The 19240-nt window shown below is 39.9% G+C and overlaps 2 protein-coding genes across 2 annotated transcripts; both read left to right on the forward strand.

The window, feature by feature from the left end:
• The first annotated feature begins 364 nt into the window (after positions 1-364).
• LOC122703968 (olfactory receptor 52M1-like) lies at positions 365-1318 on the forward strand. Its single transcript, XM_043918649.1, has one exon. It carries the CDS (start codon positions 365-367, stop codon positions 1316-1318), a length of 954 nt encoding a protein of 317 aa, XP_043774584.1.
• A 13108-nt stretch (positions 1319-14426) lies between these two features.
• On the forward strand, positions 14427-15400 carry LOC122704032 (olfactory receptor 52K1). The gene has a single exon (XM_043918770.1). It carries the CDS (start codon positions 14441-14443, stop codon positions 15383-15385), a length of 945 nt encoding a protein of 314 aa, XP_043774705.1. The 5' UTR covers positions 14427-14440; the 3' UTR covers positions 15386-15400.
• The last annotated feature ends 3840 nt before the right edge of the window (positions 15401-19240 follow it).

Raw genomic sequence — 19240 nt, forward strand, 5'->3', positions numbered from 1 at the left:
GCATGTTGAACTTTATGTTTTCCAGTGCAGAAGTCCCTAAAATTGTTCATCCCCTTTGACCAAGTAAGTTTGTTTGGGGGAACCATTTCCTAAAGGAAATAGAAGAGCATTTAGCAGTAGAAGTCATGAGCATACCTGCTTCTAAATATACCATTGGGTGTTTTCAGGCATTGTCTTTTATAAAATACATAATGTCAATTTTCAAGTAGGTACTCAAAATTCTTCTTTATTGTAGGTTCCACCAGTGACCCTGAATGGAAATAAGATTCTAGTCGTCTACAGTTTCCCGAGGCAGTATCTGTCATAGGAGTAAAAATCTAAAACTTAAGAGCTCCTGTCCCTTAGATACTCTACACCCTCAAACATGTTCCAATCTAATAATGCCTGCTTGGTTCCTACTTCTTTCTGGCTCACTGGCATCCCAGGGTTGGAATCTCTGCACATCTGGCTCTCCATCCCCTTCAGCTCCATGTACCTGGTGGCTGTGGTGGGGAATGTGACCATCCTGGCAGTGATAAAGTTGGAGCACCGCCTGCACCAGCCCATGTATTTCTTTCTGTGCATGTTGGCTATCATTGACTTAGTCCTGTCAACCTCTACCATGCCCAAACTGCTAGCCATCTTCTGGTTTGATGCTCACCACATTGACCTGGATGCTTGCTTGGCCCAGATGTTCTTTATCCATTGCTTTGCCACTGTTGAGTCGGGCATCTTCCTTGCCATGGCTTTTGATCGCTACGTGGCTATCTGCAACCCACTACGCCACACCTCAGTGCTCACCCTTACAGCAGTGAGACATTTGGGCTTGGCTGCTCTCCTCCGTGGAGTACTCTACATTGGACCCCTGCCTATAATGATTCGTCTGAGGCTGCCCCTTTACCGGACCCACATCATTACCCACTCCTACTGTGAGCACATGGCCGTGGTTACCTTGGCTTGTGGTGACACCACAGTCAACAACTTATATGGAATGGGAATTGGCTTCCTGGTATTGATCCTGGATTCATTAGCCATCACTGCCTCCTATGCGATGATTTTTAGAACAGTAATGGGCCTGGCCACCCCTGAGGCTAGGCTTAAAACCCTAGGTACATGCAGTTCTCATATTTGTGCTATCCTTGTCTTTTACATACCCATTGCTGTGTCCTCTCTCACTCACCGCTTTGGCCATCATGTCCCTCCCCATATTCACATCCTTTTGGCCAATTTTTACCTCCTCATCCCACCCATCCTCAATCCAGTTGTCTATGCTGTTCGCACTAAACAAATTCGAGAGAGACTTCTCCACATTCTAAAGTCAGGGGCTCAATCCAAGTGAGCGTTCTGCATGTATGAGACATACAGATATTTAATAATGGCAGGAAAAGGCTCTGACCAGGGAAGTCAATGAAATAAGACCCATATAACCAAGTCTTACCAGAGTTTGGGGGATAAGAGGAACACTAGAACATAATCTGTTTGACCATGGATTTCCAGAAAGGAGAATACCTGAAATATTTGAAAGAGGAAATCAGGGGCTTGAATTTTTGTACAATATTCCTTTTACTGTTTGAGTTCATAAAATTAAGTGCAACAGACACAAGCATACAGACAACAGAAGAAGGATCATTTATATCTTTGACTTTTTTGGTAAAAGACTTCTGGTTTCTCTTTGGAGAGAGTGTTTTACATAGTTTCTGGAAGGTAAAATATAACTCCTGTGGGTAGTAGAGTCCCATTCCAAGTCTCAGATTAATTATTCTAATTTTTCCAGACCTTTACTAACAGAATTTGTAAACTGTTTTAGAAGGGTGTGGAAGTCCTCAAGCCAGATCATTCTCCCATTTAAATAGATAAATGGAAATGCAATATCCCACAGTGCCTCATAATAAAGTTGACTGTGAGTGGGTGTTTTAGAAAGGTGTTGAAGTCCTCAAGTTGGGTCATTCTCCCATTTAAATAGATATGTGGGATATTGCATTTCCATTTATCCTCATAAAAAAAAGTTGACTGTGAGTGGGGAGGAAGAGACAGAAGGATATTAAGAGATTCCATTTTGGAGTCTCTGAAATGGCATACCTGAAGCACAGCAGCCAAACTGAAGTAAAATGACAGAAGCAAGAAGGTAACACTGGGATTATTCACTTGAAAGAGGTGGGATAGAGAACTGAGTAAAGGTGGTAAGAATAAATATATTCCCAGTGGTAGATGCAAACCTTGATAAAACTTTAGATATCCTTGGATAATTCTTATGGATAAGTTATCAAAATGAAATATATGAACTTCATTGATCATAGAAGTTCCATCATGTGATGGCTACTTCAAACCTATATTTTGTGATAACAAATGGAATGAAGCAATTTCACTCACTTATGGTATGTCCATTTTAGTTGATGTTTCAGACTTTAAATCTAACATGCTCATTTAACCTTCTCAATTTCCAACCCATTACAAAAATTCAAAAGCTAGGGCTTCCCAGGTGGTGCAAGTGGTAAAAAACCTGCCTGCCAATGCAGGAGATGTAAGTTGGGGGGTTGATCCCTGGATGGGGAAGATCCCCTGGAGAAGGCAATGGCAACCCACTCTAGTATTCTTGCCTGGAGAATCCCATGGACAGAGGAGCCTGGTGGGCTACAGTCCATAGGATTGCACAGAGTCAGACATGACTGAAGTGACTCATCATGACAAAGCTGACTTAAAATATAACAAATCATCTTTGTATTTGAATGTATAAAGAACTCAATAATGAAGCCAGAACTAAAGTTCAAGCCATATATATCAGAAACTTTCTAAAGTTTAGCTTAACCCCCACCCCCCAAGCAAGGTATAAATTTCTATTTCCTCAGGATATTATGCCTAAGCCTAAGGTTTGATTGGGAATACTTCTTTTTCATTATTTTGGGTGAAAGGTGCTCATTTCCCATCTCCTTATCAAGGGTCCTGGAGTTCAGTGCCAAAAGCAAGTCTGTTTGCTGGGGAAATATTGTGTTCTATGAACATGCCAAATGTAATTTGTCTGCTAACTTGTATTAGGAGTTGATGAAAATATACTATAAAATAAGAGTTAGAAGCTTACTTTATCTCCTGACCAAACCTTGGGCTTTGAGAAAATAAAGAAAAATGATGTTATTTCCCTCAGCCGTGGTGATGGCCATGAACAAGGAAATTGTGTTGCAGGATAATTCTTTGGCATTAGCCAGAAGTCCATTTACACTATGTGAAGCAAAGTGTGTGTATGGAGATTCAGGGCTTTTAATCTGTACTTAATCGAATTCACAAGGATGAGTACTAAGAACTTTCTAGCCAATATCCTCCAAAATCCCACATAAGGTGTTTCTCTACAGATGACCTGTTAGTTCTACTATAGATTAAAACCAACTACTGGCAGTCCCTAGTTTCTTTATCCCCAGTCATTCAATACTGTATAAAGATAAAGAAGAAAAATACTACCTATATGTGCGCTTCTCCTCCACCCTGGGGACCACCATTCATGACAATACCCAGGCCTATCAGAATCAGGATATAAGCTTAATTACAGTATTTAATTCCTTGTCAACTATAGTCATCATTGAGCCCTTTCATAGTGAAAGAGTTATCTCAGGATAAGAGGAAAGATACCCTTGTGAATGCAGTATGAGGGTGTGTTAAGTCCAATACCTGAATATCCCTCTTATTTCAAAGCCAACACCTTGTTTCTCCTTCACACAAATTTCTTTCTTTTCTATTACCCATACTCAGGGTGGAAGTAAAATACACTGTCATCACATTTTTAGTCTACAAGTCTTTATGGAAAAAAATAAAGACTGGGGAATAGTTAAGGAAGGAAGCATCATTCTATTTATTAAAGTGTTATGTGACACAAGTATGAATAGTTTAAGAACCTGGGCTCTGGACTTAGAATAAAGGGTAGAGATGGATCTGAACCATTTTTGTCACTTCTAGACTTTGGATGTACTGCACAATCTAAATTTCAGTCTCTTCTTAGAAATGGAAGTAATGATAGTAGCTCCTCGTGTGTTAATTATAAGAATATAATGATAATGAACTTAAAATGCTGCATAATTCCTGGCACACAAAAAACAACTTATCTTTTAAAAACAGTATTCTGTTGTGTACTGAATGGCCCATGGGAAGGGTAACAAGGCAGGAAGAGTAACATGAGCAAGTTCTTGGAAAAGCCAAAGGACTTCTGCAGTTGTGCCTCACTTGTAAAAGGTACCAACCTCTGTCCAGAAAACATTACTCTTTGCTTCTCTGCACAAAGTCAAATACACAGACCTAGGTTTGCTCTGTTCGCCTTGACTGCCTGGTACCCACTGAGGCTTTTAAATGTTGACACCCACTTAATTAGTCTTGTGACAGTAAAACACTAAATACTCTTAAATATTTCCTTGTATAACAAGTAAAACTATACTCAAACTCAGCTATGCAAAATGTCATTTCCTTCAATTTTTTCTCCCTGAATCTTCCATCCATAATGGGGTTTAGAGTAAAAATAAAGTTATATAAGATAAATTGGAATTGATTTTAAAAATCCTTAATTTAGTCTGATACAATTCTAAGAACTTTGCTTTCTGCCTAACGGTGGTGTCATCTGCATATCTGAGGTTTTTTATGTTTCTCCCAGCAATCTTGATTCCAACTTGTGCTTCATCCAGCCCAGCATTTTGCATGATGTACTCTGCATATAAGTTAAATAAGCAGGGTGACAATATACCGTCTTGACGTACTCCTTTTCCAATTTGGAACCAGTCTGTTGCTTCCTGACCTGTATACAGATTTCTTAAGAGGCGGGTGAGGTGGTCTGTTATTCCAATTTTTCAAGATGAAAAGAACTCTGAAGATGGGTGTCAACGATTGCACAATATGAATGTATTTAATACTACTGCACTATACACTTCAAAGTGGTTAAAGTGGAAGTGAAAATGTTAGTTGCTCATCCATGTCTGACTCTTTGCGACCCCATGGACTATAGTCCGCCAGGAGTGGGTTGCTATTTCCTTCTCCAGGGGATCTTCCAGACCCAGGGTTCAAACCAGGGTCTCCTTCATTGCAGGCAGATCCTTTACTGTTTGAGCCACCAGGGAAGTCTCAAATGATTAAGAAGCTAAATTTTTAGTTATGTGTGTTTTGCCACAGTCAAAAAAAAAAAAAAAGGAATTCTAACATAAATCCTTATAAGAAGAGGAAATCTGGGCATGGGCACACTCAGAGGAACACCCTGTGAAAGTAGAGTGAGAAAAATGCCAAGTTAAAGGTAAGAATAAAACTCTAAGACACCAACCCTGCCAGGACCTCAGCTTGGACTTTTTTTAGACTCCAGAATTGTGAAGCCACTGTTTCTCTTTTTTAATCTACTCAGTGTATGGTACTTTGTGCTTCCCAGGTGGCGCTATTGGTAAAGAACACGTTTGCCAATGCAGGAGATGCAGGTTCAATCCTTGGGTAGGGAGCATTCCCTGGAGGAAGAAATGGCACCCAACTCTAGTATTTTTGCCTGGAAAATTCTAAGGACAGAGGAGCCTAATGAGCTATAGTCCATGAAGTCACAAAGAACTGGACACAACTGAAGTGAATTAGCATGCATACACTCACACAAATGGTATTTCATTATACCAGCCCAGCAAACTAGTACACCATCATACAATGTCTTCCACAAAAGCATATTTGCACTTTTACCCTGTGATCCCATTGTTTGTTCAGAGACTATGCATGTGTGTGTGCTTAGGTGCTCTCTCCTGTCTGACTCTTTGTAACCCCTTGGACTGTAGCCTGCTAGGCTCCTCGGTCCATGGAATTTTCTAGCAAGAATACTGGGACAGGTTGCTATTTCCAACTCCAAGGGATTTTCTCCACCCAGGGATCCAACCCACATCTCCTGTGTCTCCTGTATTGCAGGTGGGTTCTTAGACTACTGTTTATGAAATATACATATATGTCTATCTCTACAAATTTCATTTTTTATCATTGACATATAAAAGTCCATGTCAGATGGAACAGGAAACATTGGAAGCCATAAAAAAAGGGGGGGGGGGGTGTAGCAAGAACCCAGAGACCTACTTAATGCTTTTTTCTATCTTTGCTCTCATAATTCCCTCTCTCTCTCATACACACACACACACAGAAATAGTTCCCTAGATCAAAACTTTTTTTTTTTTTTACCATAGTTGAGACAGATGGAAAGCTTAAAATTTACAGTAAATTCTAACAACACATTAACAAACAATGTGTGCATGCTAAGTCACTTCAGCCGTGTTCAACTTTTTGCAATCCTGTGGACTGTAGCCCATCAGGCTCCCCTGTCCATGGGATTCTCCAGGCAAAAATACTAGAGTGGGTTGACATACCCTCCTCCAGGGAATTGTGCTGACCCAGGGATTGAACCTACATCTCTTAAGTCTCCTGCATTATGTGGCCTTTTTACTACTAGCACCACCTAGAAAGCCCAATAGACAAAGTAACATGCCTGAAAAGAAGCAGTTCCCAAAACAGAGGTCTGCTTATCCTCTTGAGGACTTACACAAGGAGTATCACAGCCTGTAGGTCATATACATCATCAGTGAAGAAGGACTGGCCTTGTTTCCAGGACAAGTCCAATATTACAAGGCTCCCAAAGTCAAGTAATACCTCTAACATCAGAGCAACCATGATCAGTCACTCACAGTAAAAGAGAAGTTACCTTCTGTACTAGCTCATTTGAGTTTGGCATATGAACAAAGCATGAACAAGAAATGTGTGCAGCCTATAAGCAGATGACATTTTACCATCACACACAGAATATGAGATTAGGAAAAAGAAACCTGGTGCAGTGGTCTGGGCCTAGTGATGATATTTCTAGACGACTAAAAATTAGGACTTGCCAGCATCCCAAATGAGTGTGCTGAGCTGTGTATCATCAGTGAAGCAGCAAGAACAGTGCTTGAGTGTAGGACCTAGTGCTACTCAGTGATCCCAAGACTCCTTCCTTCCTGTTGCTTGAGTCAAAAGTCTCAATGTTATCTTTGAAGCTCTTTCTTCTTGCATCTTCTAATCTTTTAAGAAATCCCATTAACACTTTTGGAAATAATGCAAAATCTTATTCTCACCTCATGCAACATTAGCACCTTGGTTAGGAGACAATATAATCTCTGGATTATTGTCATACCCCTCCCTGATCCTACCCTCACCTTCTTCCTCTGTACTTATCATAGAAATGAGACACAATCTTTGAGAAACATATCTTGTCAACTCTCTGCCCAGAACTCTGAATTTTATTCTGAAAAAAATTAAGAAACTTTTGCAAAGTCCTTACCTGGTCTAAATTTCTGTGTGATAAAAAAACTCAGCTAGCCAAAGATAAACAAATTAAAAGCCAAAAAAGGAGGGAAACAAGCCCAAAAAAAAGTGTTGGAGTGAGTGAAAGACACTCTTGGTCCCATGAATTTAATGAATTCAAATGTAACACTCACTGTTCATGTAGAGAAAAAGAGAAGGCAGAATAAAATTGAGCAACAGCTTTAAATAGATAAGAAAGTGACTTATCTAGAATTCTGTTCCCAGTGAAAGTATCCTTTGAGATTAAAGATGACTGAGAGAGTTTTATAATTATTGATGGAATGTGTCACTACTAGGCCTGCACTAAAAGCAAACTAAAAGTTCTTAAAGCAGAAGAAAACTGAACAAGGTAGCAGCACAGAACTGTGCAGAATGAAGAATATGAGAAAACTTAAACATGTGGATAAATGTGAGTAAATATTGATGCACGAAAGTCAGGAAGACACAAATAGAATACTAGAACATCTCAGCTCAATTCCATTTGTTATCTCCAACAATTATATAAGCCACAGTCCCTCCCTACTCATGTTTTTTCATCACTTTCCCCATAATATCAGACTTTATCCCCTCAGAATGGAATTAGGGGGAAATATAAGCTATTTTGTTCCCTCAAGGCCAGCCTGCTTTATCTGGCTTTGCCTGGTTGTTCTGACCATGAGCTGTAGTCACTCATTTAAGCCTGTATCAACTCAGCCTTGCTGGCCATGTCCTAGATCTGTTTCCTGTAAGCATGGTATTTCTAGCTTAATAGCGTGTCCTCTGTTCCATCATAGATTTCTCTCAACATAAAGGCCTTTTTTTCTGTCTTGCTTGATTTGCTCCTTATGCCACCTTTTGGACTACCTATACTTGGTTAACTTAGGCTCCAAATGTAAAGGTATTATGTAGGAATTTCACTTTAACATCTCAGGATAACAGACATATCTTTGGAGCTGGAGGTTGTGGGGGTTTTGGGGTCACTGAATAAACTACCCCTGAAGGCTAACAAAGAGGGAAGATAAGTTAGGTCCAGGATACCTCTATAGGCAGAGGGTGGGTGTGATTGAGGTACATAACTCTAAATTACTTTTTTAAAGTATTATGGGGAATTAGGACAGGTAATGTTCATGAGGAATCCTGATAAAAACAGGCTTCCAACTCAGGACTTTGCAAAATAGCAGATATTAAAGTCAGTTGTAGATACAAAGATCAACCATTTTTAATAGATGGTTGGTAATTATTTACTGATAATAATTACAATAGGACTTCTTGAATATTAATATATATAATTATATCATCCAGGTAAATTAGGAGAAATTGAGAATATGATCTCCATTTTAGATAAGAAACAGAATAAGATCAGACAAATTGCCTTTCCAAATTTGTAAGCTGGAAATCAATGCCAATATGTAACATGTATGCAAAACAAATACCCAAGAGATGATCTTGGCCTTGACCTGATTCAACCAGAACTCCTATGAAGTAGGACTTGATTATAGTTTATATGTATGAATGGAGCTCTCTTTCTTAGACACAGGTAAGGTAGGGTAGGGATAAGGGGAGGCATGTGGAAGACCAAGTGCTCTCAGCCTCTGGATAGCAAACAATGACCTTTGGGAGGTATGAATTGGCACCACTAAACATGGACAGGACATGGGCTATTGGAAACCCCAGGGATGGAGTAGAACCCTGGGTCAGGGGAGCCCCATAGCGTCAACCCTCAGAGGAGAGATTAAAAGGCTTCAGTATCCCCCTAAGAGCCCTTCCCAAGTGCAGTAGTGTCTGCTTCCATATCCTTTTGGGAGAAGATCAGAGGTTTGTCAGGGTAAATTCAGCTGCTCCTTTCTAAGCTCTCACCTTCTCAGATTTCTCCCACTGGGACTGCATGAAACTAAAGGACAGAGCCAAGAATTCTACTTCAGACTAAGGGCTGTGGGCAGAGCTAGAACTGCAGAAAACAGGAAAGAGGTGACACAGGTGTGGTGAGTGGGGAAGGATGGGGGCACAGTCAGTTACCTCCCATACCCAGGCCCAATTAGGCGGCTTCTGCATGAGTCAGGAGAGAGAAAATGTGGCCTGAACTAAAAAAGGTGCAGGTATAAATAAGAAATACATCTCTAATAGGTTCTTTCCCATAAGCTGCATCCTTAAAGGACCTCAGGTGAGTGACTGTGTTCTTGTCTCTGGGTCTTAATCTTAAAATCCATCAGTATGATATCTTTTTACAATATAGATATAGACTACAAAATAGATGTGTCGGGGGAGTGTGTAATTTCCTTGGTTCTGTCTTGCCACAACGAAAAAATTAAGCAATGGACCAGCATTGCAGCTCTCAGACAGACCAATGTTACAGTTCCATGTTACAGCTCAGTTTTATTTAGAAAATAAAGGAAAATACATCCTTGAGGTGTGAGGGCATGCTGACCCAAAAGACATGAAGAGAAGAGAGACAAAGAGAGCATGCCAGAGAGTGAGAGTGAGTGAGAGAGCCCTGGCCCTTTGGCTCCTCTTTTTATATGTTTTTCTCCTCCCCCTGGGCCTCTCCTATGTAAATTGGGCGAGCTAGGAGTGCTGTTTGCTCTGCCTGAGGTCCTCACTCCAGTCCTCGGACCTTCCTTTGTTCTATTTTCGAAAGCTTTTCCCTTCCTTGTCTTTTAGCCACTGCCATTCTGGACTCCTCTTTCCTATTCTAACTACCTAACAGATGCATGTGTCGACTAGTACTTTCTGTTTATGAAAAGCCATTTAAGTACTTTTGGGAAAATGCAATAAGTTCAGTTGTCTAGTGATGACACTTTGGCTCTTGAAACTGTATACCCTGGAAAAAACGTTAACTACAAGCAGGTTCCTGCATCCTGAGTATGAGGGGAAGGAGCCTGTCTCCATTCTCTTTCCCACTCTGAAATTCTGATTCTGGGAAGGGTATATTCTTGATGAGCCTCAGCAGAAATAAAATTCAGATACTGTTGTAAATCTGCATTTGGATAAAGAAATAGGATTTTTCAGGTGCATTTTTCTTTTTAGAAAGGGTGGACAAGCCACAAAGTGATCGATTATGTTCTGAAAGTATACAGAGTAAGCCAGGAAAATGTAGAGACTCAGATGTAAAGTCAATATATTTGGTTTTGTGGAGAAATCCATATTTACTGAGGGTAAAGTTGCAATAGGTATGAGATTGTTAACAGTCATTTAGAGAGTGCTTGCTAGGTACATGGCACTTTTTTTGGCACTGAAGATAAACCTGTGAAGAACAAAAATTCTTGCTGTCATAATTTTGTCTCCTACAAAGCTAAGTGCTTGTTATAGCAGATATGTGGGAATATTGAGATATGCAAAAATACTTTCCAGTGAGAAGAGGATGTTATGCTGCTGCATCCAGCCAAGGCTAGTGAGGGGTTCCTTAGATATCTGTCATATGTGATAGAAGTTCTATTATTGAGATTTCAGTTCTTGGTTCTCCACTCTTTATGAACACTTAGTGATCTCAGCTTCATAGCTATTATCTGTTTACAGCAATAAGTTTATATCAGCAGCCAAAATCTGTCTTGAACTCTAGACTCATATCTAAATATATCAACAGGTTTATTTAGATTTCCACTTAGCTTCTGAAGCTTTTCTCAGCTTTTCTCCTCCTTCATGTTCTTCCCCATCTCAGTTGAGAGCAGCTTCTTTTTCCAGTTGTTCAGGCCAAATATCTTGGTGTCATCTTTGACTCCTTTTCTCTCATGACCTGCATTTAATCTGTTAAAAAAAAAAAAATCCCATTGCTTCTTACCATATATGCTGTCACTTTTGTTTCTTAGCCAACATTCTCCTTCCCTGATTACAGATACCAGAGTCTTTTTTTCTTGTTTTTACCCTTACTCATTCACGCTATCCTTATTACAGAAGCTGCAGAAAACTTTAAAAATATACTTTTTAAATATATATCAGTTTTCCCAAAAAAGTGACAATGAGAGAAACAAGCATTTGCAAAGTTCTGCAAAGGCCTGCAGGGCCCTGTGTGATCTGGCCCTACGTATATGTCCTATATGGATCTCTCTCACATTCACATCATCTAACCACACTGGCCTTCAGCTGATCCTTGAACATTAGGCATATTCTGCCTTAGGGCATTTGCTTTGACTGTTCCCTTCACTTAGAGTTCTTATCACAAGGGTAGTTCCCTATATTCTCCAACTTGTGATGCCTGTCCCACTTCTTCTTATCCAACTTTTTGTTCTAGCCATGCTGGGGCAATTACTTGAGTGCATGTATGGCCTGACTGAACTTTACTCAGCTGCACCCTGCCCCTGGGTTTCTCTGGTCCACTGCATGGGGCACCTGAAAGACACTCCTCAGCTATTGTTGAGCCTGTGTGAACCTGGGAGTGTGAAGAAATCAACACTCTTTGGGTCAACCCTTGATCTGGTGGTGGGGTGGAAACAAGACCTGGTGGTAGGGTGGAAACCAGTGGATACATATACTCATCTTTTGTGTTGGGTAGATGATCCAGAGGTGCCTTCTACATGGTTCTTCTTGTGGGGTTGGACACACTTGGTCACAGCATTATCCAACTCAGTTCTGCACTCAGTACTGCACTCACTTTTCAGTTTTAGTCTTTTCTATTATTTTCTCTACATAAACCACTTTTCTATTATTTTCTCTACATAAACCACCTTGATGGAATCCCAGTTTCTTTTAAAGAAGCCAGAAACCAATCTCATTTATCTCCTTGCCTCAGTTTTTGCATAAATTCCCTTCCTGTTCTGTTTAAAATTGCTTACCCCCCCTGTCCTCCAACTTCAGGATTTACTATCCTCATCACGCTGTTTCTTTCACAATACTGATACCTTCAATCACACTGTGATTTGATTATTATGTTCTTTTATTATCCTACTCAAACCTTTAGAAAATTTGTCCTATCAATGGTTATCAGTCTGTTTTGTTCTTGGATTTATTCTGTAACCTATTCAGTAAAAATATTGTTCTGGAAGTTTACTGAATATATTTACTGAACGTTCTATGATATAAAATTGACCACAGTTCAATATTGAGCCCTTAAAAAATTTAATATTTAGAAGTAAGGCAGAAACGGGGGACTGAAATGAGAAGCTAAGAAGGTAGGAAATGGTAATATCATTGTACTCAAGAGAAGAGAGGATTTTAAAAAGGAGAGAGGTAATTCAGATAAAACTTGCTGAGAGGCCGAGTTGCATGAAAGCAGAAAGTTACAAGAGCACCATCTGCATAGGGGCCATTGGTGGTGGTGGGAGCAGTTTCAGGGACAGAATGGGAATGAAATGGTTTATTACCAAATGCTATTTCAAACAGTTGAGACGGAAGCATTTCTAGATATTTCCTGTGATGAGAAGCAGAGATTTGAATTTACAGGAGAATATAAAATCACGGAAGGGAGAATGTTAACAATTTTTTAACAGAAAACTGTAATTTTATGGAGGAGGAAAGATAAATGGCAAATAAGACTCTGCAAACACTAAAGGATTTTATGCATAATCCCACCTACCCTCACAACAACCTTCTCTAAGTGAGGTGGAACACTGCAATTCCCCAGTTACAGAGAAGGAAAACAGACCTGGAAACAAGCGATCAGTGCAAGACCACGCAGCTAGTGTAAGTAGCAGTCATGATTTAATTCAATACCTTCAGATTCTAAATTTTTTCATACCACATGGAAAGAAATTAGCTTATTTTCAACTTGGATTGCTGAATTTTTTGCATTTAAGGTGTTTTAATGGAAGCAATAAAGTCTAGTTATTTAGGACATTGGAATTGGATAAAGCTAGAACTCAGCTACCTAACACTACTATGGTATCTGAGAGATGAAGTTTCCAAAAATTTAATTTTCTAATATTAAAAGAGAGCAAGTTCTTTCAGTACTTACTTTGTCCAGTATTATGTTAATGTCTTAAATCTATTATATTATTAATGCTCATAAACTTATTAACTGGACCTAGAAAAGAGTAGCTATGTTGAAACTGAGCCACTCTACGGATCTGAAAGAAAAGAGAAAAAAAGGGAAAGGTTAGATATTGTTAAGAATAAAGGGCTTTTATTAAAATGGAAATCAGATATCAGTCTTGCTGAAGATAAGAATTCTCATGTGATTAAAAAAACATTTAAAAAAAAAAAGAAATAATTTTCCTGTGATGAACAGGAGCTAGAAGATGGGTAGAGGGATAGGCACATGAATATGGAAGTTGATATGAATTTAAGTGAAGGAGAACAGAAAGAGGTAGCTCTGCACTCCCTGCCCGCCCCCCCCCCCCCCCGCCCCAGTAAGCTAGAGGCAGGGCTGTATTACAGAGATTTGTGAATATGGAAGGGACCTGGGCGATACATTCTAGAACAGTTGTCTCCAGGAGAATTTTCTGCAGTGATGGAAATATTCTGTATCTGAATGGTCCAATATGGTAACCACTAGTTATGTATGCTACTGAGCAGTTAATGTGTTTTAATATGATTGAGGTATTGAGTTTTAAGTTCAGTCACTCAGTCGTGTCCAACTCTTTGCAACCCATGAACTGCAGCACAGCAGGCTTCCCTGTCCATCACCAACTCTTGGAGCTTGCTCAAGATGGACTCATGTCCATCGATTGAGTTTTAATTTTATTTAATTTTTACAAATTGAAATAGCTGTGTCTGGCTAGTGGCAACCACATCAGATGTAGCAGTACTAGAGAAAATATACAAGTTGTGTGATTAATAGGAGCATTGGAAATTGTATGCTTTATTTGATTTACCCAGACACCTAAGTCTGAGATTTCTAACAGAAAATTGGCTTTTATGATTGTGAGTTTAGCTTAATTATCATGTAGAAAAGGTACCAAGGTTTATTTTAAAGAAAATGAATTGGCTTAAATGTATTTTTACTTCTTTTTATCAGGGTATTTGACATCACCATGAACACAAAAAACACTAGCTTTTCTCTGTTCTTTTGTGAAACTGTCTTGTGATATCCATTTTCATGATGTGTAATGTTCTATCTACTAAATGAGATTGAGTTCCTTGAGGGTAGAAATGTGGGTTATGCTTCTCCATGTCTATGAGGACTAATAACTGATTTTGTTCAAGGTCCAGCAATGGGAATAAGGGTTAATGTTCCCAGGAAGTTATACATAGGAGAAGCTACCTTGTAAAAACTGATGAAGGAGAATTTCCAGGGACCATGGCAGCCTCTAATATTACCTCAACCCATCCAGCTGCCTTCCTGTTGGTAGGAATTCCAGGTTTGGAGCACCTGCATGTCTGGATCTCCATTCCCTTCTGCTTCGCCTATACTTTGGCTCTTCTGGGCAACTGCACCCTTCTCTTCATTATTCAAGCTGATGCAGCCCTCCATGAGCCCATGTACCTGTTTTTGGCCATGCTGGTAATCATTGATCTTGTCCTTTCTTCTACAACACTTCCCAAAATGCTGGCTATTTTTTGGTTTAGAGATCGAGAAATCAACTTCTATGCCTGTCTGGTCCAGATGTTCTTTCTTCACTCCTTCTCCATCATGGAGTCGGCGGTGCTGCTGGCCATGGCCTTTGACCGCTATGTGGCCATCTGCAAGCCACTGCACTACAGCACCATCCTCACCGGGCCACTTATCACCAAGATCGGCTTGGCTGCTGTGACTCGGGCTGTGACACTCATGACTCCGCTCCCCTTTCTGCTCAGACGCTTCCACTACTGCCGAGGTCCAGTGATTGCCCACTGCTGCTGTGAGCACATGGCTGTGGTAAGGCTGGCCTGTGGGGACACTCGCTTCAACAACATCTATGGTATTGCTGTGGCCATGTTCATAGTAGTGTTGGACCTGCTTTTTGTTATCTTGTCTTATATCTTCATCCTCCAGGCAGTTCTACAGCTTGCCTCTCAGGAGGCCCGCTACAAGGCCTTTGGGACATGTGTGTCCCACGTAGGTGCTATCTTGTCCACCTACACACCTGTGGTCATCTCCTCAGTGATGCACCGTGTGGCTCAGCGGGCTGCCCCTCATGTCCACATACTGCTTGCTATCTTTTATCTTCTTTTCCCACCCATGGTCAACCCCATCATCTATGGTGTCAAGACCAAGCGGATTCGTGATCATGTGCTCAGTCTGTTCTGGAGAAAGAATGTATAGATATATACTTTTCTTTCTTAAGCACTAGTCCAGAATCCATCAGTCCAGTGGATACTGAACTGAGGTGGAGAGGAAAAACCTCAATAGGAAAATTTGAGGTTGGCAATTCTCCAGTGTAAGCCTGATTCCTCACAAATCCAGTCAGATCAAACCAGATATGTCCCTGTAGTTTCATAGCAGAGGTCTGACCTATTCTTGTAGGTTCATCACATACATAAGGACAACATAAAGACCCTTCCAAAGCATTGCTCTCATCTAGGTGAAAGACAGTAGAAATACTGGCTGAGATTGGTACAAGAAGCTGAGATTTTGGTCAGCTCTTTATGTAGACTGAGGAATTGAACCACAAATTTTAAGATTCAAATGCCAATACCGCAACTAGTACTACTGAAATTGCCTCCAAATCCTTTCTGATAAGTGGCCTTTAGCCTCTGCCACTCTTTAGCCAACTACTACTCAATGTTATTAGCTCTACAGTTGAACAGCTCCATGTCTAATGAGACTTATTTCTCCCATTGAGTCAGTTTCTGAATTCCTTTCAGACTCATACTAATGGCCAACTTTTTACTTAACAGTTATCAGGCGTTTTCTCCTGACATCCATTTATACAAACATATCATGTAACTAACTCTTCACATATACGTCTTTTGTCTCCAAAACCACTAATTGTAATATTTATTGAATGAACGAAGAGTCGAATACCATCTTTAGGCTATGAAATGTAGAAACAATCATTAACACCATCATGAAGTAATTAACACCATAATTAACGTTCCATCATGAAGACTTCTGAAGCTAAGGAAAGGAGTTACAATATGTAATTGAGGTAGTTTGAATTATTGTTCAAATATTTATTCTCTTGTCCCTCTACCATGGGAGGGGATTTTTCTCACTCCAGGAATGTTAAATCTTTGCTATGTGATTTTCTTTGGCCAGTGGAATATAGTGGTCTTGAAATGTGCCACAATAATAAAAGATGTTAAAATGTGTGTGTAGCTTGGCTCAGTCACTCTCACTTTTCTCTTCTGCTTACAAGAATGATCATGTTCCCAGAGCTTTTTTTCACCCTAGACTAAGATGGAAAATATACATGAAGCAGATGTGAATCTGACTCACAGACTAGAATACAGCATACAGCCACAGCTGACCCATAGTGTTCCTATAACATGAGCAAAGATGATTTTATTTTTTCTTTTTAGTAAACCACTTAGATTTGGGAGTTGTTTTATCACATAACCCAGGAAAAAGCTGACTTATGGAGTTGTGAGCTCTTTGTTGCATTCCAACTCATGAAAGTTCAAGACCAAATATTTAAAGAAAAGAAATTACATTATTTCTTCTTTTATATTCTAAAATTGATACCACTTCCATTTATCTTTCTGCTTTGGTTTCTTATACTTGAACACTCCTTCAGTTAGTTCTTTGTAAAAGAATCTCATACCCAGTTTTCATGAAGGTGTCTTATACAGCCATTTTTTTATTTTGTGATCTTTTTCTTTAGTAATAAGTTTCTTCAATTCTAAAAACCAAGCAACCCGATAGTCTCTGAAAAAGCACTTCCAGGCCCATGTCGTGTCACAGTTTGCATCGTAGGCACACATGAAGAATGATGGTCTCAAGGATCTGAGCCAGCTACCCTGGCAAAGTTTGATTACACTAGACTGCTTCCATCATGCAAGTGTGTGTGTGGTGGGGTGGGGGGAGTCAGTGTTTTGTTCCTATTGGAATAGATATTTGGGATATGGTTTTTCCTTCCCTGTATGCAATGCTCTTTCCAAAATTGTGTGAAAGTTGCTCATTCATGTTCAACTCTTTGCAACCCCATGGACTGCAGCCTGCCAAAGTCCTCTCCCCATGGAATTCTTCAGGCCAGAATATTGGAGTGGGTAGCCATTCCCTTTCTCCAAGGGCTTCCCAACCCAGGGATTGAACCCAGGTCTCCTGAATTGCAAGCGGATTCTTTAGCAGCTGAGCTATCAGGGAAGGCCTCTTCCAAACTCATCTATGGATTTATAGAATGTCTTATCCACCATTAGGGTATTCCATTGCTTCTGGTAAGAATTCAGTTCATATATGACATAATGATCCCATGTTCATGGAATTCACTAATGTTAATCATGTTTCCCATCACCCTGAAGCAGCTAGATTTATAGCAGAGTGGCATGGCCTTTTGAAGACAGATACAGTACCAACTAGGTAACAATACCTTGCAGGGCTTCAGAAGGTTCTCCAAAAGGCTGCATATGCTCTGAGTCAGCATCTGATATATAGTATTAATACTATTTTTTCCCCATAGTCAGGATTCACAGGTCTAGGAATCAAGGGGCAAAGTGGGAGTGACACTATTTCCCCTAATAAACTATTAGCAAAATTTTTGCTCTTTCCATAATCTTAGGCCTTGTTGACCCAGAAACCTTAGGAAATGATGCTTCCACTAGGACATGCCAGGGTCCAGCCTCAGTAGGATCCAGGGGTACCCTGAGGATGAACGGCGTTGGCGAGAGAGAGAGAGAGAGACCAGACTGGGGGTGTGCAGCAGAGTCTGGCAATGCTTTATATTTTACCGTCGCTTTTATACCCTAAGTTAGTGCATTTCTAAGGGGAAGATAGTTTAACATTACATCAGCTTGTCCTTCATGAAACCAGGCTGTTTTCTGCATACTTCTTTGTTTATGAGGGTCTTGTACATTATCTTCTGGCCTTGGGGCCTATGGACATTTTATGCAAATCAGGTGAATGTAAACCTATTTTTTGTTTCTGTGGTGATCTTAACAGAAAAATTACAGTCTCATAGGGCAACAGTACAGCATGTCACAACATGTCACAACATAGTAGAAGTATAACCTTGTTAACATAAAAGTCAATTCTTCTGCAGAAGTTGTCAGTTCAATTTATCTAAGAGGTTTACCCCACACAGACTCTGCAGCTTCAGTGAGGCAGCCTCTGCCTAGCACTCCTGGCTGACAATTAACCATCTCATTGTTACCACACTAGGGCTAAGCTCTTATTTTTCTAGATCTTTAACTATATTAACAATGGTTTCCATAACACAACCTTAGCACATTAAGAGCAAAAACACAGCAAGCAAATGTTAACCCAATAGCCACTTTTAGAACAATTTTTTTTTTTCATTTATTTTTATTAGTTGGAGGCTAATTACTTTACAATATTGTAGTGGTTTTTGTCATACACTGACATGAAGAATAATTTTTCTTGTGTTTTCTAATAGGGCTTCCTCACTCCCCAAAGGGCTCTATGTCTATTAGGGCCTTTATATGATTGGGTTCCTTATGCTGTTTTATGATTAGGGTATTATGAGCAGTCATGCATATTAGTACCAAGGGCATAAACACATTTGCCAAACAAACTAGAATGCCAGCAAAGGGGTTTAAATTGAAAGACTCTTTTCATCCTGGATAATCTCATAAGATACCACCACCCAGGATACTTATTGATTAAAGTTCTAAGTTGATTCTTATTTGGAAAGAGATCAGGGAAGGCCTTCTGCCTATATCACATAAATTAGAGAGTAGTCTATTAAAGCAAGCATCAGAAAGACAGATGTCATCTTTAAGGTGAATGCCAGCGGCAGCTTTTTGAAATCCCTGGAATCCTGATCTGCCTTGCTTGTCAGGTTTTCTCCTCATGACCTTGTCATGGGTGGGATCTCGTGTGCTGGCTCCCGGCATCTCCCCCTTTTTTATTTTTTAAGACAGCCAGATGGATTTCAGTCGCGAGCTTTTGAGTGTTTTGCTGGAGAGTTCTGACAATACAAGGACGGATTATAATGAGAAGTAGGACTAGGGCTGCTACGGCAGCATAACTGAAGATAGTTTATTACTGGAAAAAATATCC

This window comes from Cervus elaphus, chromosome 1, assembly GCF_910594005.1.
Source record: "Cervus elaphus chromosome 1, mCerEla1.1, whole genome shotgun sequence".
Classification (NCBI taxonomy): domain Eukaryota; kingdom Metazoa; phylum Chordata; class Mammalia; order Artiodactyla; family Cervidae; genus Cervus; species Cervus elaphus.

Coding starts and splice junctions, on each gene's coding strand:
- LOC122704032 (XM_043918770.1), top strand. CDS start 14,441: ATGGCAGCCTCTAATATTACCTCAACCCATCCAGCTGCCTTCCTGTTG.
- LOC122703968 (XM_043918649.1), top strand. CDS start 365: ATGTTCCAATCTAATAATGCCTGCTTGGTTCCTACTTCTTTCTGGCTC.